This window comes from Symphalangus syndactylus, chromosome 4 (genome assembly GCF_028878055.3).
Source record: "Symphalangus syndactylus isolate Jambi chromosome 4, NHGRI_mSymSyn1-v2.1_pri, whole genome shotgun sequence".
Lineage (NCBI taxonomy): Eukaryota > Metazoa > Chordata > Mammalia > Primates > Hylobatidae > Symphalangus > Symphalangus syndactylus.
In genome coordinates this window covers 14465373-14489279 of record NC_072426.2, presented here as the reverse complement: position 1 = coordinate 14489279, position 23907 = coordinate 14465373, and the positions used below count along the sequence as shown (strand labels likewise).

At 41.5% G+C, this 23907-nt stretch overlaps 2 protein-coding genes across 6 annotated transcripts in view; one reads left to right on the top strand and one right to left on the bottom strand.

The window, feature by feature from the left end:
• The window catches only part of PGM3 (phosphoglucomutase 3), a 29418-nt gene extending 12257 nt beyond the window's left edge, over nt 1-17161 (bottom strand). For 2 of the 4 annotated variants that reach the window (XM_063637831.1, XM_063637832.1), the window contains exons 1-8: nt 17051-17161; nt 14014-14219; nt 11826-12010; nt 10226-10293; nt 6073-6206; nt 4975-5170; nt 3056-3213; nt 1843-1926 (exon numbers count right to left, since the gene is read on the bottom strand). In XM_063637831.1, the coding sequence (XP_063493901.1) occupies nt 1843-1926; nt 3056-3213; nt 4975-5170; nt 6073-6206; nt 10226-10293; nt 11826-12010; nt 14014-14217 (1029 nt within the window). In that variant the 5' untranslated portion in view covers nt 14218-14219; nt 17051-17161. Of the gene's footprint in view, nt 1-1842; nt 1927-3055; nt 3214-4974; nt 5171-6072; nt 6207-10225; nt 10294-11825; nt 12011-14013; nt 14220-14391; nt 15021-16406; nt 16426-17050 lie in introns of those variants that run through there. The other 2 variants (XM_055274146.2, XM_055274149.2) reach the window with 2 other exon arrangements.
• Nucleotides 16520-22162, top strand: RWDD2A (RWD domain containing 2A). 2 transcript variants are annotated; one of them, XM_055274152.2, is made up of 3 exons: nt 16520-16671; nt 17511-17851; nt 18802-22162. In XM_055274152.2, the coding sequence occupies exons 2-3, from the start codon at nt 17651-17653 to the stop codon at nt 19477-19479; spliced, it is 879 nt and encodes a 292-aa protein (XP_055130127.1). In that variant the 5' UTR covers nt 16520-16671; nt 17511-17650; the 3' UTR covers nt 19480-22162. The 2 variants fall into 2 exon arrangements, with proteins under 2 accessions (XP_055130127.1, XP_055130128.1); XM_055274153.2 differs by lacking the exons at nt 16520-16671; nt 17511-17851 and adding an exon at nt 17863-18470.
• The last annotated feature ends 1745 nt before the right edge of the window (nt 22163-23907 follow it).

The following is a 23907-nucleotide window of genomic DNA, read 5'->3' as shown; positions in this document are numbered from 1 at the left end:
AGTTTCTTAAACTAGGTTATTTTATCTGTAATAAATTTTTAAGACAGAAAATGAAAATCCTAAAACAATAAACCAAGTACTGTGAAATAACCCAATCCCTATAAAAGGCAGGCAAATGGGCCCCAGATGGAAATCCCTTGAATGAGCTTATTATAACCATATATTAAAATCAGTCATAAACCAGCAGCCTCAAGATATATTTCGTTTTGCCCAGCCACTGTTTCTTTTTAAAAAAGTAGGAAAATCACATGAAAATTCAGATTCCTGCTTCTCTTGAAGAGTGTGACTACAGTTGACATCAGCTGGCACATACTGACCTGTTTTTAGCCCCCTGCTGCCTTCATTCACTTTACCTGTCCAAATCCTGCAGAAATCTGACTTTATAATTCCTGCTTTCTGGAGAATGGAAAGGTAACTAAAACTAGTATAAATGCCAGAACGAGGTACAAAAAAGTTGGAAAACTTCTCGTTCATGAGAAAGTATAGGCAAACAGGCTTCCAGTTTTGTCCATGAACCCTGGTAACTCTCCGATCAAGTAGTGTGGTGCCAAGGGTGGTCATCTGGTGGACACCGGGGAAATAATTAGAATCTCCCACCACCCCAGAAAACCTCTCCAAAAAAAAAGAAGGGCAAGACATAGTTTTATTACTGAATAAGTATTAAGCCAAATTGATGTTCAATCACAGGCTAATTTGCTAAGAGATAGCAAAGATAAACGCTCACCCTTTAATATAGCCAAGCAGACACATTCCAATCCAATTTCCTAAGATAAAAGATGGCTAATGACAAAAATTATCTCCTTGACCAAACTTGAGTCAGGCTTAGGTGGGCCTGACTAGGCTTGTCCTTAGGCATGTCTTCCAATAGCCCGATTTTAATAAGAGTCATGCTAAGTGAGCTTAGCGAGAATCCCTCATCCTGATAAATGACCACTCTTGACATCTGATCTGAGTTCTCATTGTCCACCATCCCCTAGGTAATATGTGACCACCCTGGCCTACCTTCAGCCCAAGTCCTGTTAGATCAGTTTAGCCAAAATACCACCCACTTACCCTCATGCTTCCTCTCAGTAATTTTTCATCCACTGACCACCACCCACCCCCCACACACCCTGCTCCTTGGCCATAAAGCCCCACTTTTCCTTACTATATTTGGAGTTGAGCCCAATCTTTCTCCTACCACTGCAGAACTCCATCACATTAGTCCCTGTACCTATCACAACAGTCCTGAATCAAGTCTGCCTTACCATTTTAACAAGTGTCATGAATTATTTTTTCTTTAACACTAGCCCTCAAATAGGAAAACTTGACAACAACATTTGTCACACACAAGGTTTATCCTACTTACTTGGTAATAGGGATGGCCACCTGTGTTAACTGCCCTTCTCTAAGGACTAATAAAACTTTTCATACCTCTGTGACAGGTAGATAGTTACAAATTGGATGCAAACACTTAAGTTAAACTCTCCTGAGGCTGGGAGATAGGTGAGCTATCTTCCTTGATGTTGATATTTGAAATTGGTGACTGTAGGCCCTTAAAGAAAAATATTCCTGGGCTGTAAAACTGGCTTATTAGGCCTTTAGAAAGATTTACATTCATTACAAAGGCACAGAGAAAGAATTCCAAGTTTTCTAAAGGAAAACTCCAAGAAAAGGAAGGAAAGAAGTTTTCCTTTATTCATCAAGGACAACTAAATGTTTTATTTCTTTCTTTTTACCTTTACGTGAACGGCAGCTCAGCGTCATGCACTACAACAGAATCACTTTTATGAGGGCAGTACCTTCCTCACAGAAACATCATCTTAATTAAGAAACTACCAGAAAACAAAAATGGTTCAATACCTTCATAACTTCTTCAAGATACCGTGTTGAACTTCCATTTGCATATGCAGTTTGCACAACACCAATATTCAAACTTTCTCCAATCTAGACAAAAACAATGATACTTAACTTGCCATCAAAAGTATGGTCTACAAAAACAAATATAATGAGAGCCAGTTCAGTTGTGCCTTAGTTTATGCCATAAATGTCTGACTGAAAATGTACATGTATGCCAGGAAAAAAGCCTAAAATACATTTGAACACTGTTTAAAGCAATTCTATGAGAATTCCTCTTTTAAGAAGCCTGTATCTCCTGATCTTCACCTCTTTAATTTTCTAAATAAAAGTATCTGGCCAGGCACAGTAGCTCACGCCTGTAATCCCAGCACTTTGGGAGGCCAAGGTGGGTGGATCACCTGAGGTCAAGAGTTCGAGACCAGCCTGGCCAACATGGTGAAACCCCGTCTCTACTAAAAATACAAAAATTAGCCAGGTGTGGTGGCGTGCATCTGTAATCCCAGCCACTTGGGAGGCTGAGGCAGAAGAATTGCTTGAGCCCAGGAGGCAGAGGTTGCAATGAGCTGAGATCTCGCCCCTGCACTCCAGCCTGGGCGACAGAGCAACACTGTCTCAAAAAAAAAAAAAAAAACCAAAAAGTATCTATTGAATTCTTAAAGTATGCTTTTTCCAGATTATAATAATTTCCAGTTACACTGTGTACTTAAAGCTAGCCTGAGATTTATTTCTAAAATAGCAAAATGAAACAAATCTCACATTACTAAGCTTATTATCATAATCAGTTAATATATCAGATGATGAGATTTCCTATTAGAATTTAGGGCTTCTATGGAGTGACCACAGAACTGTCATCAAAGTTTCAATTATCATGGAAGCAAAACTTCCTAAAGCTTCAAATCACAAACTCAGCCAGTATAAGGAGGAAAAGAGTACCTTCAGGTTCCAAAGCCAATGCCTCAAATGTTCAAATGACTGGGTATTACCACTCTTTTTTAAATTTTCTGCCCACTAATGTAAAGAATTTGTCATAAATTGTGCCCTTCTGACAAATGATTGTAAAATATGGAACTATTTCACTACTAAGTCTTGTTTTAGAGGGTCCCACTAATGTAAAGAATTTGTCATACATTGTGCCCTTCTGACAAATGATTGTAAAATATGGAACTATTTCACTACTAGGTCTTGTTTTAGAGGGTAGCCAATCCCCTCACCATACCTCCACCAGGAGCTCCTTAAGGAAACTGCTAATTAACGTTGCTATCTTGTCTCCATCTATGAGATGAAAGTGGCCATCTGCATCATGGTAGTAATAAACAATTCTGTCTGCATCTCCATCAAAAGAACAGCATCTTTCATTGGACTTCATTTCCATTCCTAGCACACAGGATAATTTAACATGCCTTTCAGTCTAAGAATTTATTATAAAGAGTTTTAGAATTTTCTCTTAAAATTATCCACCTAAAAATCAATGTCTTAATCTTAAATAGTATATAATCTTTAAATAGTACATAGTTTATTAGTGGTTTTTACAGGTCAAATTCTTTCACTGCAAAGTGAAAAAAGGAGCATTCAAAATCTATGCTGAAATTTGCTATAATACTACCATAAAATTCCATTTTATAAGCAGGTTGGTTTGGCTAGACTCCCATAAAGGTTTTTTGAAAGCTACATGTATTTCTGAATGTAATTTACCTAGGACCGTGATCTCCTTTACATAGAAAAAATAATCAGCACCAGATGATGTATGTGCTTTAATTCTAACAGAAATGATTTTTATTTGTTCATACCACCAATAAAAAGAAACACTGGTAATTAAGAGAAAAGAATTATAACTTTGAGAGATAACTGGCCTGTGAAATTTACATAAAGTTGCTGAAATCTCAGCAATTGTCACATCAAATTTATTAGAAAATTTGGCTATTCCTTAGCCATGACAGCAGCAGAGTGACAAATCCAACATGAGACAACTAAGAAGTAAAAGGCTTTTGTCAGGAATGGGATCATAAGACTGATGAAAGGACATGACGCAAGCTTCAGGAAAGCAAGGACTATGGTTTTGTTCATACTGTAGTCCCAAAGCCTAGAGCATAGAGAGTAAGAGCTCAGTATTTAATAAATGGATAAATAAGTGGCAGAACTGAACTGGCAAGTAAATGTCAAAATAAGCAATTCAATGAAAAGGAGCTCAAATTGGTTAACTACACTGACATTTTAAATGCTTACTAAGTAAGGCATAATAACATGAATGAATGAGGCAACTGGATGATGTCTGTAGACTTCTAGAATGCATGTCCTATTTAAGGGGGGGCAGCATCTATCTGACTGCAGTGGACTAATGCCATGTGTGAACATTTTCTGATTTTGGTAAAGAGATGCTAGAGATTCCAATATATGAGAAGTCACGGAATTTTTAAACAGTGGCACACAGACAAACAACAAATGCAGCCGGCCAAACAAAACATATCTGCAAGTCAGGTTTGGCCTAAGCAAATAATATAGGGTCTATAATGCAGATAAATCCAGAACACCTCTTACTATAACTAAAATCTGAAGAAAAGTCTTCCTCCTATTCTGCGCTGAGTGGAAAACACTGATTGCTAACAACTGTATAAGCAGAGTTACATTTGCTTTCCATAGTATATTTAATTTAGATAAGGTATCTAATAATACTTACTATGCTCCCCTCTAGATCTGTGATTCTCAAAAAGGGATCCCCAGACAAGCACTGTGAACAAAGCCTGCAAACTTGATAGAAATGCAAATTTCTATCATATGCAAATCCTATGCCAGACCTCCAGAAACTCAGAAGTGGAGCCCAGGAATCTGTGTGCTAACAAGCCCTCAAAGTGATTCTGACGCATGCCAGTTTGAGAACCACTGCTCTAGAATGCCATCTCCTGACTTTGCTTTCCCCACCTGATTTCCTGTAGACTATGAGGAGTGGTGTGATTTACAGGCAGAGAGAGCAGACCATGTTTCAATGGCTCTGAGAGTGGGAAGATTTCTCAATGTCTAAATGTGGCAGAGCCAGGACTAGCTGCAAGATTCTTAACTCACTTTACCACCTTAGTTTATAAGTGAGATTGGCTTCAAAGAGCATTAAAAACAAATTTTTACAGTGCTAGTATGACATACCCTGTGGAGGTTTCTGATGACTTTTCACAAAGTCAGCTCCACATAAATGATTGAGTTTCCCCTTGGACCCATCATTAAACAGCTGAACTGACAGGCCCTGTGAGAAGTAGTGTTTCATTTCCCTTAGCTTCAGGGCCCCTATGCCATTTGCACAGTCGACCTTAAGTGATCTGTATTCATCTCCACTGCAGGAAGCCTACAAAGGAAAAAGACACATGGTTATAACACAAGTTATAAAAATAAATGTGAAATATAAAGCATATATACATATGTGCATATGTAAATATTCAGTTAACTCATCTATTTTAATTTTTAAGTTCTATTAATTATAATTGTTTTCAATTTTTAAAATTATAAAACACTAAAGTAAAATTTAAAAACACCTGGAACAATAGAACAGTTTCGCTGATTGAACAACTTATAGCATAGAGCTTTATTAGAATTTAGTCTCAATTAACAGGGTCTCTTAAAAGTAATATTACAAGGCAGCCATTCAAATGCAAGAATAAGCACACAGACAAATGGGCAGTAATGACATGTCATTCTTTTTATAGTATGTGACATCATCATCGGGCAGATTTGTTTTCTAACTGTCTCCTCTCCCAGCTATCCTCACCCCAAATTATAAGTTCTATGAGAGCAAGGGCTTTTAGTTAATTGTGCCTGGTAAGGACATACACTCAATATTTGTTGATCAAATGAATGATACTTCTCAAATCTCTCCACCTTTAACAAGCCAATATACCTAGAAGAAAATCTCAATAGTAGATGCCTCAGGTATTAAGCCGACAGCACCTACGTTAACTAAGATCAAATCATTTGAATGAATACTTGTGATACCATCGTCAAGACCCCCACCATGTTTTCTTCCCCAGAGGATCTCAGAATGTACTACGTGCTTTGCCAAGTAAACGCCAGTGTAAGTTAGCAGGATACATAGACCTGAACCTTGTGTAGCTCTAGAGAAAAACAAGAAAGGAGATATGCAGCATCTTTGGAAAAGGAAAGAGAAGGCATGACAAACAAGATAATTTGTTCAGTAGACTATGCTACTTTATTCATTTGTTTAACTCTAACCATGTTCAATAAACTTTTCACCTGTTTGGTGAGTTCCACAAAAGCCTTAGAGAGTTTCTGGTAATAACCTTCTATAGTTGCCTTTCCATATCGGCCACCCGTGTTTCGACAATACACCATGTAGTGCAGCTGGGGTGTTGTTAACAAGCCATAATCTGTCATAGAAATACAAAAAGCAGTTCATCGCATTTCTTAACAAAGAGAAAAAAGTTTAAATGCATTCATGCGTAGGAATTTCAGGGTGACAAATCCTTTTGTGTCATCTCAGACATCTTAGAAAACATAAAAATGATCTTAAAAAGAAATATAAATGACTATAAGAAGCCAAAAAACCAATCATTACATATAAACAAGTAACAATGTAAATATAAAGCAACACAGACAAGTAATAATTGAGTTCTGTTTCCAGTAACATTGCAAACTACATAATTGAGATGAATCATCCTCCTGGAAACAACCAAAATGCTAGATAAAAGACAAAAATCTCCTTTTAAAAAGAACTACAGTGCTGACAAGTTACAGAATTATCAGGCCAAAACATACCTTAAGGCAAGAACTCGAAGATCTAAGCTAGTTCAGAAGCCAGTTTTGTCCTGAAGTTATTCCTCTAAACTAGAAATTGAGCTACGGTTTTCAGAGCAAAAAAAGCCCATGCTGATCTAAGATGCAGAACCCAGTAGAAGACCAGACTCTCATGAAGTTGAAATCCCAAAGAACTATACCTTCGGTGCAAGGATGAGTCAGAAATTAATCACCCCATGTCACCACTCCCAGGACAGTTATCTTAACACTGAGCAGGGAAGAGGGGAAAACCCATTCTTGAAGAGCTGTTACCAAGCACAGGCCATTGCATGAACTTCCTGCCCAAACATACATAACCATAGGAGTCCAAAGGAACTTTGTCCTGAATTTTTTTTTTTTTTGAGACAGAGTTTCACCATATCGCTCAGGCTGGAGTGCAATGGCGCAATCTCAGCTCACTACAACCTCCACCTCACAGCCTCAAGTGATTCTCCTGCCAAGTAGCTGGGATTACAGGTGCCTACCACCATGCCCGGCTAATTTTTGTATTTTTAGTAGAGACAGGGTTTCATCATGTTGGCCAGACTGGTCTCAAACTCCTGACCTCAAATGATCCACCCACCTCAGCCTCCCAAAATGCTGGGATTACAGGCATGAGTCACCATGCCCGGCCTGTCATGAATCAATTTAAAGTGAACCCAGCCAGTGCCCCAGGTACCCAGCAGAAGCCAAAGACTAAACTTTACCAAAGGACTATACTTTCTTGTAAACCTCAAAAACATCCCATAATTTTCAAAAAAAAAGAAAGAAAACCAGCTTACAGTTAAACATAGCTAACATATAAGAAAAGCACCATGAGCAAAAAACAAAGAAAAATGGATAGCAAAGATGGACCAGTAACCAATAAGTAAATACTGAGTGACTAAACCAGTCAGTTGGACCTGAACCTCAAACACAAGAATTTGACTGGAGGCAAAAAGGAGTCACTTTAAATTCTTCAGCCCTTAAGTTATTTAACAGAAATGATACCTTATGAAGGCAACTTTAGCTCTGGTATAATGATGAGATGGGAGGAGATGGAGAAGCTCAAAAAATACAAATAAGAGCTTAGATTAGTTTAATGAAGTGTTTACTAGAGGAACCCATTATTCTAAAAAACATGCTAAAGGAAGAAACAATTTTGTGACCAATATCAAAATTACCAAATAAACATTTGCTATATATATACCCAATGAAAAGTATTATCTATCCAACTCATCAACTCAGAAACCTGGAATGTGTTCTTCACAGTTCTGTTCTCCCCACATATCACAAAATCCTTTGAATGCAATACTAATTTTTCAAGAGTGGCCTAGCTGGTCTGTTTCCCTTTCTTACAAATTTCCTTTCCCTTCTCTCTACGACAAACAGAGGGACTGGCTTAAATGAAAATGTGATCATATCACTCTCTTGCATAAAATCCTTCAATGGAGTCCCATTGCATCTGGAATAGAGGCCAAGTTCTTCACATGACCTCCAAGATCTGTATGAGTTAGCCCCACCTTACCTCCCTACTCTCTTCTCCTAGCCCCCATTCTCCCTATGTTGCAGCCACATTAACCTTTTTTCATTTACTGAAATACACTAAGCTGAAGAGAGAAATGAAGGAAAGGTTAAAAAAATTACTCTCACCTTTTGTAGACTAAAACACTAGAAGAGTGATGGTTCTAGCGATAGAATGAAAATGCTGAAAAAGACAACCATTCTGGGGATGACAGAAAGAATACAGTTTGGGGCAGGGTGAACATGAGACAGAAACAGGCCACCTAAGGGAAGACACCACTCAGACCAATGCTTTACAAATTGCAGGCCACAGCCTGCCAATGGGCCATGGAATTTACTTAGTGACACACAACCAGCATTTGTGCATTTTAAACAGATGATTGCATGTCATGTAGGATGGATGAGCATTGTTTATTGAAACTATTATTTCAGTTATACACACAAGCACACATTGACATGTCATGACATAATGGGTTTCTTACTATGGGTTGTGATACACAGTGAAACAGAAATAGACTACTAGAGGGATGTACACAGCAGGTAGTAAAACATGTTTGATGAATTAACAAATGAATGAGGCTGGGCACGGTGGCTCATGCCTGTAATCCCAGCACTTTGGGAGGCTGAGGCAGGTGGATCACAAGGTCAGGAGATTGAGACCAGTCTGGCCAACATGATGAAACCCCGTCTCTACTAATACAAAAATTATCCAGGTGTGGTGGCGTGTGCCTGTAATCCCAGCTACTCGGGAGGCTGAGGCAGGAGAATCGCTTGAACCAGGGAGTCAGAGGTTGCAGCGAGCCAAGATCGAGCCACTGCACTCCAGCCTGGCGACAAAGTGAGACTCCATCTCAAACAGTAAATAAATAAATAAATAAATAAATAAATAAATAAATAAATAAATAAATGATTGAAAATAGGTAGCTTAAGCTATGGCAGTATAGATAATCATTCAGAAATCACGCAGAAGGAAAGAGGGTCCCAAGGAACGCCCTCCCCGAAAGAGACAGAAGAGAAGCCAACAGAGAAGACCAATGTGGAATAGTGGCCAAGCAAGTAGAAGCTCAAAGAAAGAGCTTTAACATTATGGAAAGCTACAAAGACTTCAACTGTAAGACCTTTAAAGCATAAATTATTAAAATTATTTTTAGATCACAGCCCCCTCTGAGTGTCTGAGGAGAGGTATGCATGCACTCCCTGGGAAAGTGCTTGTACCGGCAACACTCTGTACATCGTTACCATGAGGTCCACAGGTCCTCTGCAGCTTTCCCAGACATGCCAGAGGTCCCTGGTTAAGAATCCCTACTTTACAATATCCACCAGATTTGGCAATAACAATGCAGATGGATGTCAGGGGTGGGCTGGGGAGACACTTATTTCAAGGAGAGGTAAGGATAGAGACTCACCTGCAGAAGGCTGAAGAATGACACAAGAGGAGGAAACAGAGAAGGTAAGCAGAGCTAGCCCTCAGCACAGGCCAGACTGACCGTGCAGGAAGGGAACACAGTCGGAACTCGAGAGGAGGGTTCAAAGGTCAAGAGTAGATGTTTGTTTTAATGAGAAAGATCTCACACCAGGAAAATATTAACCTCAAAACATGGTGGAGGCAGCGCCTTCACAACAGACACAATGTGAGAAGGGGATCCTAGTCTGTTTTGTTTCACTTAATTTTCTGTCATTTGATATAACATAAAGAACTACCTGTCAAAAATATTTCCCATCACTACTTGACAGGTAACAGCTGATTTCACAGGAGACCAGCTATTAGGGAAGACCTAATATTGACAAAAGTTCCCCAGAATGATCATCTTCAAGTACTTAAAAACGTTTTTATTTGAGGAAATTCAGTCTTACCAAAGTAAAGGAAGTTGTATTAGTTCAGAATTTCCCAGCTATAATCTCCTATAGTACTACCATAGGTAAGACAAAACATGCCTGCCCAGAAACGACCTGGAAGATTATTTTTAAAGTTAGTATTTTGTATCTAGGAGTTCATTTTTTAAACATTTTTTGTTCATCTGCATTTTCAAACTTTTCTAAATAAATATACATTACTTTTCTAAATTAAAGTTTTTTAAAGATTAATTTCCAACTCAGGATAACTACATACCATGGAATTGACCTCCTAGAACAGTCACACCATCTATTACGGATTGTGAAAGTTTCTCACTGCTGGGCCTAGGAAAGAAAAGGAAGAAAATAATATATCCCACCCTGAAACTGGCAGGTTGCTGGTTCTGCAAGCAAATGCAAAAATTACATGCTACAAATTTCAAAATAGTAAGTTCCTGGTATCTGAACTGAAAGCTATAAACTCTGAAGATAACTGGTAAATTATAAGCATTTTCCAGTAGCCTTTCACAATCTAGTTCTAGGAAAAATTTTGGCTTTTAAATGTATTTATAAAATAGATATAAAGGACACTCTAACCACGGCATACCCAAATACCTTTTCAAGTTTGACCACAGCAACATGTCTGAACTCTTAAGAACAGTAACAACAAACACTGAATATACACAGTGTGTATAAGACAGTACTTGTATTAAGCCACCAAGGATACAGAACCTGTTTTCCATTTTGCAAAGTCAGAACAAATTATCTATCTGAAAATAAAACAGATCACAAAACTGCCTTGGCCAGGCACAGTGGCTCACACCTGTAATCCCAGCACTTTGGGAGGCCGAGGCGGGTGGATCACGAGATCGAGACCATCCTGGCCAACATGGTGAAACCCCATCTCTACTAAAAATACAAAAATTAGCTGGGCGTGGTGGCACACACCTGTAGTCCCAGCTACTCAGGAGGCTGAGGCAGGAGAATCGCTTGACCCTGGGAGGCGGAGGGTGCAATGAGCCAAGACTTTGCCACTGCACTCCAGCCTGGTGTCAGAGCGAGACTCCGTCTCAAAAAAATTAAAAAAAAAAAAAACTGCCTTGTAGGAAAAGATGTTTCATCACTTAGATTAGTTAATAGTTAAGAACCAAATACATGTGGGATGGCTTTACTGTAGTGGGATAATTTACTTCAGAACATAAGTTACTCTGCTACCATCATGGGTATCTGGAAAACCCTCTGGTAACACAATGGGGTAAAAAAACCAGTCCAGGTATTGGAGATTGAGTAGAAATTTCCTTTTGAAATAATGTCAGGTTAAAACCAGATCTTATGCAAAAGGAAATGCTACTGTTGCAAAGTACACTTTTCATCTAATATTTTACAAAAAGACATTTTTGTTAAGAAAGGCAAAAGGTGCAAAATAGAACTACGTGGAAAATAATACTGTAGTTGACAGTGAGCTCCAGCATGGGAAAATGATATAAATATTTGAAACAATAACAACACAGATTACAAAGTAAATCTTTAAAAATAATGAGTTCAAATCATGTGTTGACTCTGTAGGGAAAAAAAAATAAACCTACAGAGGGGGTGGGAGACATTTATTGAGTGCTTCTCTTGTGTCAGGAAGTATTTTACATCCATTATTCTGCAGCTTGGGTTTTGGAGTAGGGTTTTGAACCAGGGTCAGACTCCAAACCCCAAGCTGCAGTAGTGACTTCGCTATCCTAAAAAGGCCAGGCAGGCAGACATGCAGCTCAGGGTAGTTCCACTCTACTTCTTTCCATTTGTCTTGGATTAAAACTGATACAATTGTTTATATCACGTTCCCAAAGCTTTTTTTTTTTTTTTTTATCAGTAACTCTTATCATCACCTCGTATCTCTACCAATAACTACAAAGGCATCTTGTTGCAGATTCACAGCTTCTTTCTCGCTGATGTCAATAAGCACTCTCTGCATATCTTGTTCCTCAGCATTTGCTAAACAGGTGGCATGTTCCTCCCAGGATGGTGCCAACATTTCACCCAAAGGATCAACCAATTTTACACCATTGTCTTCCTTAAAAGAAAAACAAACAATAAGCAATCTGTGCATACTCATGAGGCTAAGTCGAGAACAGAACTCAAAAGCTGTTTCCCTTCAACCAAAGACAGTGATGGCTGAGCAGCTTCAACAATAAACACCAAATATTAATACTGGACCCTGGATTAGGTATTTTATATATATATTACCTCATTAAATCCTCGTGACACACACAAATCAATTAAACTAATAATCCTATTTTTACTCCAATCTTACTTTGAGAAAACTGAACTTCAGAGAGGTTAGGTAATTTGCTTACGATCATACAGCTAACAAACGTCAGTACTGATATTAAAACAGCACGCCTATCTTACTCGCCTAAAAACACTGTGCCACACTAGCCTCTGTAAAAGGCTGTGATCTGTGCATCCGCTATCAATAAACTGACTAGGGTACAAGTGGAGCAGAATAAGGGCACACAGAGATCCTTCTCACTATGACTCAGAACTCCAAGAACACACAGCCAGCTTGTCAACCAGGGGGTAGGACAGAAACTGAACACTGCCTCCCAACACTGTTCTGCTCAAATTCGTGGAAAAAAGTGTAGTTCACAGTGAATGTCACCTGAAAGAAAAGAGAATCGTTTTGAGAAGTGCCTCTGGAACTAGCAATAAATGTGGGGCTCTTCCTAGAAGTCAATCGGTCAATCAATTATGGTGACTTACATATTTAGACATTTACACATTTATAGTGATCACATATTTGGACAAGCAATGCCCTTGTTTGGGGGAAGAGGAGGTTACAATCCTTCACAGACCTACACCACTCTAACTTGCTGCTGATTTAGCTACAAAGGCAAAAATCCCACAGCCCCAGCAATCAAATAGAAGCATGTTATTCAAACCCTGTATTAATAGTCTATAGATAATAAAGAATAACTACATTGTGTCAAGAGGTTGGCTAAGATATAGAAACAACCTAAGTGCTCATAAACAGATAAATGGATGAAGAAAATGTGGTATATATACACAATAGAATATTATTCAGCCTTCAAAAAGAAATACTGCCATTCGCATCATGGTTGAATCTGGAAGACATTATGCTAAGTTAAATAAGCCAGACACATGAAGACAAATACTGCAGGCTCATAACATACATGTGTTATGTAAAAAAGTGGAACTCATAGAAACAGAGAGTAGTACGGTGGCAGCTAGAGGGTAAGGGAAATGGGGAGATGCTGGCCAGTGGGCATAAACTTGCAGTTATAAGATGAATAAGTTCTGGAAGACTAACATATAGCATGGTGACTATAGTTCATAATAATATATATTGAAAATGTGTTGAGAGTACATCTTAAGTATTCTCACCACAAAACAAGGTAACTATGTGAGGTAATGGATATGTTAATTAGCCTGATAGTGGTAATCATTTCACAATGTGTACATATATCAAAACATGGTGTTGTATGACTTGAATATATACAATTTTTATTTATCACTTACACCTCAATAAAGCTGAAAAAATAATTGTGTCAAAAAGAATACTTTGATTAAAATCTAACTGTCACAAAGACTAGAACCATCAGGCATCATCAATATTCTTCCAAAGCTCACCTGTTTGTTCATTCAGAACAAGAAATTATTGCCGAGCTATAAAAACCTGTCTGAAAATGTTCAAAATGTTTCTTTTCAAATCTTTACCCTTCCCCACCCATCCCCAATATCTTTAATCACTGCTAAGTTAGCAAAGGAAACAATTTTCAATTACTGAAAATGTCTGAAATCAATAAATTTGGAAGGACATTGTTATTTCTCTAATATGGACACTCCAAAAAATGACAGTATCTTTTCATTCTTTCCACACCCTTAAGAATCATGAGCTTAATGATCATGCTCTTAAAAAAAAAAAGTTGTTTCACATCCAAAGCACATATAAATGAGAAGGCACATTCCTAGAATTAGAATTAGGTCAAATTGCTCAGACACTAAGGCTTGGTCTTGTAAATAATGGTCTGCTTATCAGGGCACTAAACCCATTACCTCAGGATTGTGGGACGCTGTTACCATGACTCCTATAGTGGATTTTGTCTGTTTTGACCTCAGGACAGCTAATAATCCCATGCGAAACATGACATGATCAAGATGTTCTGCCTTCGTTCGAAATCCAGCAGTCCCGTATTGAAGGATCAGTCCACTGGGCTTGGCATGTAATGCTGAGTATTTTGTAATAGCACCTAAATCCATGTCTACAAAATTAAGAAATACTGTTTCAGGCATAACACGTAATTTCTCAAGAACCATTTGCTTCAAAAACTGCCACCCCAAACGAATACGTCTGTCTCATTCTGAACCTCCTCAGAGAACCCTATGTTTGACAGAGCAATGGGCAGGAGAGTAAGTCCTGTGGGTTAGAATTACCTAGAGGATGTTGTCCAACTTGGATTGTCCACTCCTGGGCAGACTCAGGGCAGATATCAGATTGTCCCCACTCTCCTCCCATTTTAGCTCCAGGACTATTCCTGGACCCCGGGCACACTTAAATTGGTCCATCTCAACTAAAATGAAGATTTTACACCTATTCAGAGACTCCAATGAGCTCAAAGATCATTTCATTTTACAAAAAAGGAAACTAACCTAAATTAACATAGATAGCTGGTGACGGATTGAGGCCTAAAGTCAGATTCTTGAGTGGACTGAAACTATATATCCTCAAATATCTGAGAAATCTTTGTGGTTCTTTTGCTATTTCTCCCAAACTACAGAGATATATTCTTAAAGGAAAAGCAAAAGGCAACAGTTTCTTCTCCAAGACTACCCAGATCTTTTTCCATTTGCTAAGAACAATCAGGACACCCTTCTAAGATGTTGCTCTAAAACTAGCAATATCTTCTTCCGAAAGAATGCCACCTTTTTCCTTTACTTTTAAAAATAAAACATCGGCCGGGAGCGGTGGCTCATGCCTGTAATCTTAGCACTTTGAAAGGCCAAGGCAGGCGGATCACCGGAGGTCAGGAGTTTGAAACCAGCCTGGCCAACATGAGGAAACCGCCTCTCTACTAAAAATACAAAAAAATTAGTCGGGCGTGTTGGCGGGCGCCTGTAATCCCAGCTACTCGGGAGGCTGAAGCAGGAGAATCTCTTGAACCTGGGAGGCGGAGGTTGCAGTGAGCCGAGATCGCGCCACTGCACTCCAGCCTGGGTGACAAAAGGAGACTGTGTCTCCAAAAAAAAAAAAACAGGCCAGGTGCAGTGGCTCACACCTGTAATCCCAGCATTTTGGGAGGCCAAGGTAGGCGGATCACGAGGTCAAGAGTTCAAGACCAGCCTGACCAACATGGTGAAACCCCCATCTCTACTAAAAATACAAAAAGTAGCCTGGCGTGGTGGCGAGCGCCTGTAGTCCCAGCTACTCAGGAGGCTGAGGCAGGAGAATCGCTTGAACCCGGGAGGTGGAGGTCGCAGTGAGCCGAGATCGCGCCACTGCACTCCAGGCTGGGCGACAGGGTGAGACTCCGTCTCAAAACAAACAAACAACAACAAAAAATCGGCCCTTAGCCCACTAATACTGCTTTCTCTGGGATACTCCCATTAAGTGGAACTTGGGGTTTCCAACCTCAGTCAGTAGTTTTCCTTCAGTAGTCCATATACTACATTTCCTGGGTCAATTAATTCCCAATTAGCCCAGAGATGAGGAGCAGTCCCCCAGCTGCTGGCCTCATAATTTTGTTTTCTTTATTGTCCTTCATTGCTTCAACGAACAGAACTTACAAGAAATGGTGAAAAATACTTGCTTTTGTCCAGTTGGAAAAAGCTGGCATTCAGTAAGATAATTTAGTTCAAGACAGTCATCAAATCTCTTTCCTAATGATGAATACATATTTGTAAAAACTGAGCAGTTATGTGTCATGATTATTCATAAGGGCGTAAACCAGTCCTGTTAACTCCAAAAAGCCATTAAAAAAAAAAAGGTCCAGATAATATGAGTTCATCCCTTCATGCGTTTTAGGCCCTACAACTACTTTCAATGCGTCTGCGAATGCCTTTATTGAAAGCATATTTGCCAAATCCAGCGTCCACGCAAAAAGTTAAGAGTATCCCCCTCCTCTCCATTCAATCTTCAAAACTCCTTGGTGCCTCTCTCCCGCCTACCCTCGAATCACCGCACAAGGGTGATTCCCGGCACTCCACCCTGAGGTCCCCGCCTAGGTCCACGTACCAGAGCCCCGGCAGGAGACCCGCGGCGCGGCCCGACCAGCCCGCTCGAGGGGCGCAGGGGCCTGTAGGTGTGTCCCGCGCGCTCCGCCGCTCGGTCAGTCGCCCGCCAGACCGCTAGCGCCTCTGTCGGGCAGAGAATCTAACCTGTCCCGCTCCCACCGAGCCCCTGCCGACCGGTAGTCTCCCTTCTCAACTCCCAGTCTCGGGGCCCGGCTTACCTCGGTCAGGAAGCCCCCTTCACCTACACGCACCAGAGAAGCGCCCAAGCGACAACGTCTGCAACCAGACCCAGTCCTCAGAACCGCAGACGTGGCCCTGCGTGGCTTCCGGCTCGTCGCCACGCCCCCTAGCCAATCACGGCAGAGGACTGTCCGCCGGCCCCGCCCCCTCCTCGCCGCCGGTCGCGCGCAGCTCGCGCCTGAGGAACTGCGGCTGTGGTTCCGAGCGGGGTCTGGGGCTGTTACCATTGAATGACTAGAAAGGGTGAGGTCCCCGCGGTGGCCCGGGGGTTGGGGCCGAGGGTCGCGGGTCCTCAGAGTACTGCGGCCACGGAGGCGCAGCCTCCGCCTCCAAATCCGGGCCTCTGGGGGCGGCAGGCCCTGCGTTCCTGGGAAGCCGGGGTTCCCGGTGGTCTTGGCTAGGGGCGGGGGTGGGGAATGAGCCCCGTCGCTGGGCCTCCGACAGGGAGACCTCGCCCACAGTGAGCGCCGCCGGCGGCCCGCATCCCCCTGTCCGACGTCGAGGTCATCTCCCAAACCTTTGAGGCTGGGAAGCCTTCTCCGGCCGCCGTCTCCCCGGGTACCCCCTTCCCCCGGCTCACTGTAAACATCTTTTATTTAATGACCTCTGAGACACCCCCTACCCTCATCCTGGGTCCCTCGGGGCAGAGTCCAGTGAATCGTACACGTCCGGAGCTCTGGAATGCGGCCCAAGCGAAAAGGCACCCCGGTGTGGCGGGGTGGGGGCGGTCCGCGAGTCCGGGACCCAAGGGTGGCGACTGGCGCTGGGGAACTCGGAGCTCATCCCGCTGGCACTGCGGCCTCTCTCGCCGCAGCCTCTGGCTCCGCCCAAGCCCGAGCCCCAGCCTTTCCCAGAATTCAGGCTTGCAGAGCGTCTGCAGGTGTCTGCCTGCCACCTGCAGCGGGACAATTCCAAACACCTGTTGAAAGTGCAGATTCCCCTATCTAGTGCGGGGTGCGGGAGGCGGGAGCCCGGGTACGCAGAATGTGGGTTTTAACGGAGTGTTTTAGAGGATGTTGTGCATACTCGATTTTGGAGTCAGGAAATAAAGATGAGTGTAAGTGTCCGGTTTGTGCCCCTAGCTCTCGGTGCAAAGCGTTCCTGCAGAATTGCTTCCACGTAAAGGGACCTTCGGGAAATTTCGCTGGACACCGGCTGGCACTGACAAACCCAGCGTCCCTGGGCCTTGTGAGGTTTCCAGGCAGGCTGATTGCGAGGCAACATGTCTGCTTCGGTGAAAGAAAGCCTTCAGCTTCAGCTACTGGAGATGGAAATGCTGTTTTCTATGTTTCCTAACCAAGGAGAAGTAAAACTTGAAGATGTAAATGCCCTGACAAATATAAAGAGGTATTTGGAAGGCACAAGGGAGGCGCTGCCACCAAAAATCGAATTTGTAATTACTCTCCAGATTGAAGAGCCCAAGGTAGGTGCCCTGATTTAAGTGTTTGCCAGGTGCCCGGTTTTTAACTGAAACATCTAGAACATGAGCTTTATGTCAAGGAAAGATAGAAATATTCCAGGTGCATATTTCCTTGTTTGAAAGATACGGAATGCTCTATAAATTGTCTTCAGTAAATATCTTTAATTTTATGTGAACATACATACCTTTTTGACAAATATACCTGGAGTTTATATTGAAGCTATCTTGCAGTCTTATGCCATTATTATTTTGTTCACCCATCCAGTTGGACTACCTTTCACATGTGTCATGATTTTCATAAATCTAAATATCTCCTGTAACAAAACTGTCTTTTAAGGAGTGAATGAGTGGATTTTTTGATGGCACTAAAACACACAAAGCAAATACGGATGGAAAAATCTAAAGACTAAAAATGAATTTACCTCCATCTTCTGATCCATTTATCTCCAGCAACATTAGCATAGCATAGGTAACACGTGGACTGGGCATTTGAGAACCACTGTTGTAGCTATTTCCTACTCATCCTTCAGTTGTCATTCCCTCAGAGGAGACTTTCTGGTTCTCCAGACTGGATTCTGTCCTGCTGGTTACACACTTCAATGGAACCCTCCACTTTTCCATGGTAATGCTTTTCACAATTGAAATTAAATACTTGCTATATGTAATTATTTGTTTAATGTGTATCTCCTTCACTAGGCCCTGGACTTCATGAAGGGCAAAAATAGTGTCTGGCTTAGTCACTTTTTTATCCCACACAAGGGCACCTGGCACACGTAGTTGTTCAATAAATATTGAAATAATGCATAAAAGGAAGCAATCGTGTATGTAAAGTACCTGGTACACAGCTGACACTTAATAGTAGCAATAACATTTCTCAAAATCATGCAGTTGCTATTGATAAACTAGCTTATGTGATGTTATGGTATTTAAATCTATTTGATTTTCATTTTAAGGTGAAAATTGATTTGCAAGTGACCATGCCTCACAGCTACCCCTATGTAGCATTGCAGCTGTTTGGACGGTCATCTGAACTTGACAGACATCAGCAGCTACTTCTCAACAAAGGTCTCACTTCTTACATAGGGACTTTTGATCCAGGTGAGCTCTGTGTATGTGCAGCAATCCAGTGGCTACAGGACAACAGTGCATCTTATTTCCTGAACAGAAAGCTTGTATATGAACCATCTACACAAGCAAAGCCAGTCAAGAACACATTCCTCCGAATGTGGATCTACAGTCACCATATATATCAGCAGGACCTAAGGAAAAAGATTTTGGATGTTGGGAAAAGGTTAGATGTGACTGGATTTTGCATGACAGGAAAGCCTGGTATAATCTGTGTGGAGGGTTTCAAAGAGCACTGTGAGGAGTTCTGGCACACAATTAGGTACCCCAATTGGAAGCACATTTCCTGTAAGCATGCTGAAAGCGTGGAGACAGAAGGAAATGGTGAGGACCTGCGCCTTTTCCATTCTTTTGAAGAATTACTCCTTGAGGCTCATGGTGACTATGGATTAAGGAATGACTATCACATGAATCTGGGCCAGTTCTTAGAATTTCTCAAGAAGCACAAAAGTGAGCATGTTTTTCAGATACTATTTGGTATTGAAAGCAAAAGTTCAGACTCATAAAAAGCGATTAAGAGGCCTATGCTTGTAATTTCACTAAGTCAGTATTTCTGTTAATAAGACCAAAATAAAAAGGCTGGTGGCTGTGTAGCATCCTCAGTGCAAAACTCAGCTCCAGAATTTTCACCTGGTAATGAATTTCAACTGACAGTGAAATGAATAGGCCTTTAAACTTTATAACAGTGCAATTGTGATGTTTTCTCCAGGTTCTTGTGTTAAGTCATTCAAAAACTATTTCACTGTAAATTAATAAAAACAATCCATTTAACTTGTGAAGCTGATTTGATTGAAGAGGAATCCAAAGCCCATAACTAACATCAAAAGTCAAACTGCAATTATGAATTGAGAAATATGAATAGCATTTATTTCACATTGCTAGCACACATGTGACACACCCACTTGTCTTTCATTATTGGAAATCTAAATCAAGTTTAAAATGAGAACAGGAAGGACATGTTTACTTCCTTTTTTGAGACGGAGTCTCACTTCGTCGCCAGGCTGGAGTGCAGTGGTGTGATCTCGGCTCACTGCATCCTCAGCTTCCCAGGTTCAAGCGATTCTCCTGCCTCAGCCTCCTAAGTAGCTTGGACTACAGGCGTGCGCCACCACGCCCAGCTAATTGTTATATTTTTAGTAGAGACAGGGTTTCATCATGTTGGCCAGGATGGTCTCGATCTCTTAACCTCGTGATCTGCCTGCCTCAGCCTTCCAAAGTGCTCGGATTACAGGTGTGAGCCACCGCGCCCAGCCCATTTACTTCATTTCTTACTTTAAACTCCTGTTTCGAGTGTTTTAGTAAAACTAGATCCTAATAGCAGTGGCAAAGGACTCATAGAAATGAAGTCCCAGGAGTTAAAAGATGACGCACAATGCTATGTGTTCAGTTAATGATACTAGCAATCCTGATACCAGTATTAGTTTAATTCTTATCCAGAAAAGATAAATTCATGCTTCCTTGTCTACAAAGTATTCCTCTGTTTCAATCCAACCTTTGCCTGCGTGCCAGTATGCATTATTATACAGGGCAAGAGACTGTTGAGGGGACCAGTGTGGATATCTGTATCATTACCTTATTGGGGAAAAAAAAAATCTAATTCTACAGTCTGGTGATGTTACTGCCATCTCCTCTGAAAATTCCAAGCTCCACAGGCTTCACCAGGCTTTTCAAAATGAGAGTTTATTTTACTGATTAAAAACCGCTATTTAAGTAGCTCTTGCCAAACCTTTTCATTACCAGGTCTCCATCCCTCCCCAAGTATTTCTGCGAGTCTCATGTGCCAAGAGATGTCTTGAGCAGCCTCTGCAGCTCTCCATGTTTCCGTAGTCAGCTACTGCTGCCCTTTCCCGGGAGGCATTCCATTCTCCTACTGGGTCCCCTCAAGATGCCAAAGCTGCGTGCTGGGATTTAGGAACAAATCCTGTTAGATGTCAGACAGTGCTGCTTGTGCTGGGGAGCCTACAGAACTTCTGGTGAAACTACCATCTGGTTTTACCCTCTGTGCCATGGATGCAGACGTGTCCTTGGGCTACGGAGAGGACATGATGGACCAGGAGGCCCTATCCCCAGGAGGTCTTAGAACTGGGTCCACTTTGTACTGCCTCTTTCTTCTTAGGTCACAATGAGTGTCCTCTCAGGGTACAACTCAGATCTTCAACCCATGGCTCGCCGTGGGCCTGCCCCGCCAGGTCCTCCAGCTTCTCCAGCTCGCCATTCATGTTTCCATCCTAGCCTTGGTGTGCTGGAACTCAGGCTGGAGCCTGACACTTTGCCAATATGCAAAGGGAAGAAATAGGACTTACATTGCCAAGGAATCATTTCTTAATGTTTGCCAGCACTAAAAACAACAAAGTGTAGGAATCTTTTTCCCCCACAGTCTCCACAAAGCTATCAATAATTATAATTAGCATTCACAAGTTTTAGGCCTTCAACAGATGTAACTCCATCCAAATGAATCAATATGTGCCATCAACCTACCTCATAGAGGTGTTTTTCCTGATTACATGAGCAAAAGTAGCTACAGAAAGATAAGTGTAAAGAAAAGGGAATAAATTCTAGGTTATGAACTCTACTGCTTCTGGAGCTATTTCTGAGATTTTTCAGAACCTACTTTTTTATAAGTCTAATTTGAGCATTCTGCAATACTTTTTTCCTATCAGGAAAACTAATGCAGATAGTATTATGGGGAAGTGTAGGTTTTATAGAAAAAAAAGTACATGTATAATTCAAAACTCAACTTTGTATGTATAGGAGTCTGCTGGTTGTTTGCACAGCCTGATACGAGCACATAATAAAAGTCCATCATTCCCCAACCCCCTCCCCCTACACACACAGCTTATTTTGGGAAACTGCCCCTTCCCTGTGTGATTTGGGAGGAGAAAGTGATAGGAATCAAGTTGTCCTCTGGCAGCCTCCTGGAGAGATGGCTGTGAGCTCTTGCTGCTTAAACCTCTAGTGCCACCCTCATTTCTGACCTACTGAATGCTCAGCTGTTTGGCACTTCCTTTGAATGACCCAGCATCTTCCCTTTTGTTGTTGGAAATCAGAATCAGTCTCTATTGCTTGTAACTTAAGAATCTGGATATTCTATTTATTATATTCTTAAATGGTTATTTGGAAAATGTGCTCATTTATAAAAGTTGCAGTGTCTTTTTAAAGTTTGCTGAATTAAATGAGGCATATCGTCAAGTATGTTCTTTGCTTTTCATTCCTTACTGGTCTATTATGTGTTAGGCTAAGAGCTGAGGACACCTGCATAGTGAATTGAGTGGGCCGGATGAGTTGGCAGACCACAACACAGGGACCTCTAAAACATTCCTTATTAAATCAAACATACATTGCCTGTGAACTTGAGCGTTCACATATAACTCCTTACATGCCATCCATCCCCTCTCAGAACTTGAGAAGGTTCTGATGGTGTCTGTCTGCAGCCTTCATGGAACCCTTTTGAACAGGTTTTTTTCACTTGCTTTTATCTCAAGTAGCCCAGTAATAAGTCAAAAGAATAGTTATTGTCTGAAGGGGGCACAGTGCTGCTCACACTTCCTGGTTTTATACATAATCCTGATTTGCCACAGAAACTCTGAGCCCGTTGGCTTTCCCTCATAAGGTCCACATGGTGGAACTAATTTCACCATAGCCTGGACCAGCTAGAGAGACCTCTTTCCAATCCCAGTCAAAACTAGACGCATTTGGGTCAACCCACGAATGAATTTGAGCAGCGTACACAGAATTTAAGTAAGCCCACTGTATTAGCTCATTCTCATGCTGCTAATAAAGACATACCCGAGACTGGGTAGTTTATAAAGGAGAGAGATTTAATGGACTCACAGTTCACCTGGCTAGGGAGGCCTCACAATCACAGCAGAAGATGAAGGAAGAGCACAGGGACATCTTACATAGGGGCAGGAAAGAGATCTTGTGTAGGGGAACTCCCCTTTATGAAGCCACCAGATCTGGTGACACTTATTCACTACCACGAGAACAGTATGGGGTAAATCACCCCCATGATTCAATTATCTCCACTGGTTCCGTCCTTGACACATGGGGATTATTACTATTCAAGGTGAGATTTGGATAGAGGCACAGCCAAACCATATCACCCACCAAACACTGGGAGTTCTCCTTAGTTATAGAAGGAACAAAGTACACAATTTGTTCCTCACAATGAAGGGGAAATCCCAGCATGTACCAGACACTGGACCTCTACAAAACTTGGCTGCAGGCTCTGTGCTTCCATGGGATTTATCGTTCACCCTCTGGGATGACACATCTTACTAGGCATCCAGGAAACATGACTCCATTCTCCAAGTCCTATCAGATTATCACATGGAGGCATACAGCATGCTGCCCTGTACAGTGGTAAGCTGATCAAAGGTCTGATATCGAGACTGATATTCTGACATAGAAAGTTAATGTAACGTTGGAAAAAGACAATCTACATTGCTGCTTACTGAGACAGAGTATATGCTTCAAGTGCTCTTTACTTACTGGAATAAAGGAAAAACAAAAAAGCATTGACCAAATCAGTAGCCAGCTACTTTCTGATTTGCTCCAATTGGAATCTGACAGCAGCTGCAATTGGAATCAACATCTGATTAAGTTTCGGAATATGTGCAGCCATTCTATTTTTTTGAGACGGAGTCTCGCTCTCTCGCCTTGTCACTCGGGCTGGAGTGCAGTGGCCCAATTTCAGCTCAAAGCAACCTCCGCCTCCCAGATTCAAGTGATTCTCATGCCTCAGCCTCCCGAGTAGATGGGATTACAGGCGTATGCCACCATGCCTGGCTAATTTTTGAATTTTTAGTAGAGATGGTTTCTCACCATGTTGGCCAGGCCGGTCTCGAATCCTGGCCTCCAGTGATCTGCCCATCTCAGCCTCCCAAAGTGCTGGGATTATGGGCGTGAGCCACTGAGCCTGGCCTGTGAAGTCA

Bases quoted from the DNA above. Each gene is read 5' to 3' on its own strand.
- RWDD2A (XM_055274152.2), top strand. From the start codon at position 17,651: ATGTCTGCTTCGGTGAAAGAAAGCCTTCAGCTTCAGCTACTGGAGATG. The intron at 17,852-18,801 runs GTAGGTGCCCTG...TTTCATTTTAAG, and splicing joins TCCAGATTGAAGAGCCCAAG to GTGAAAATTGATTTGCAAGT.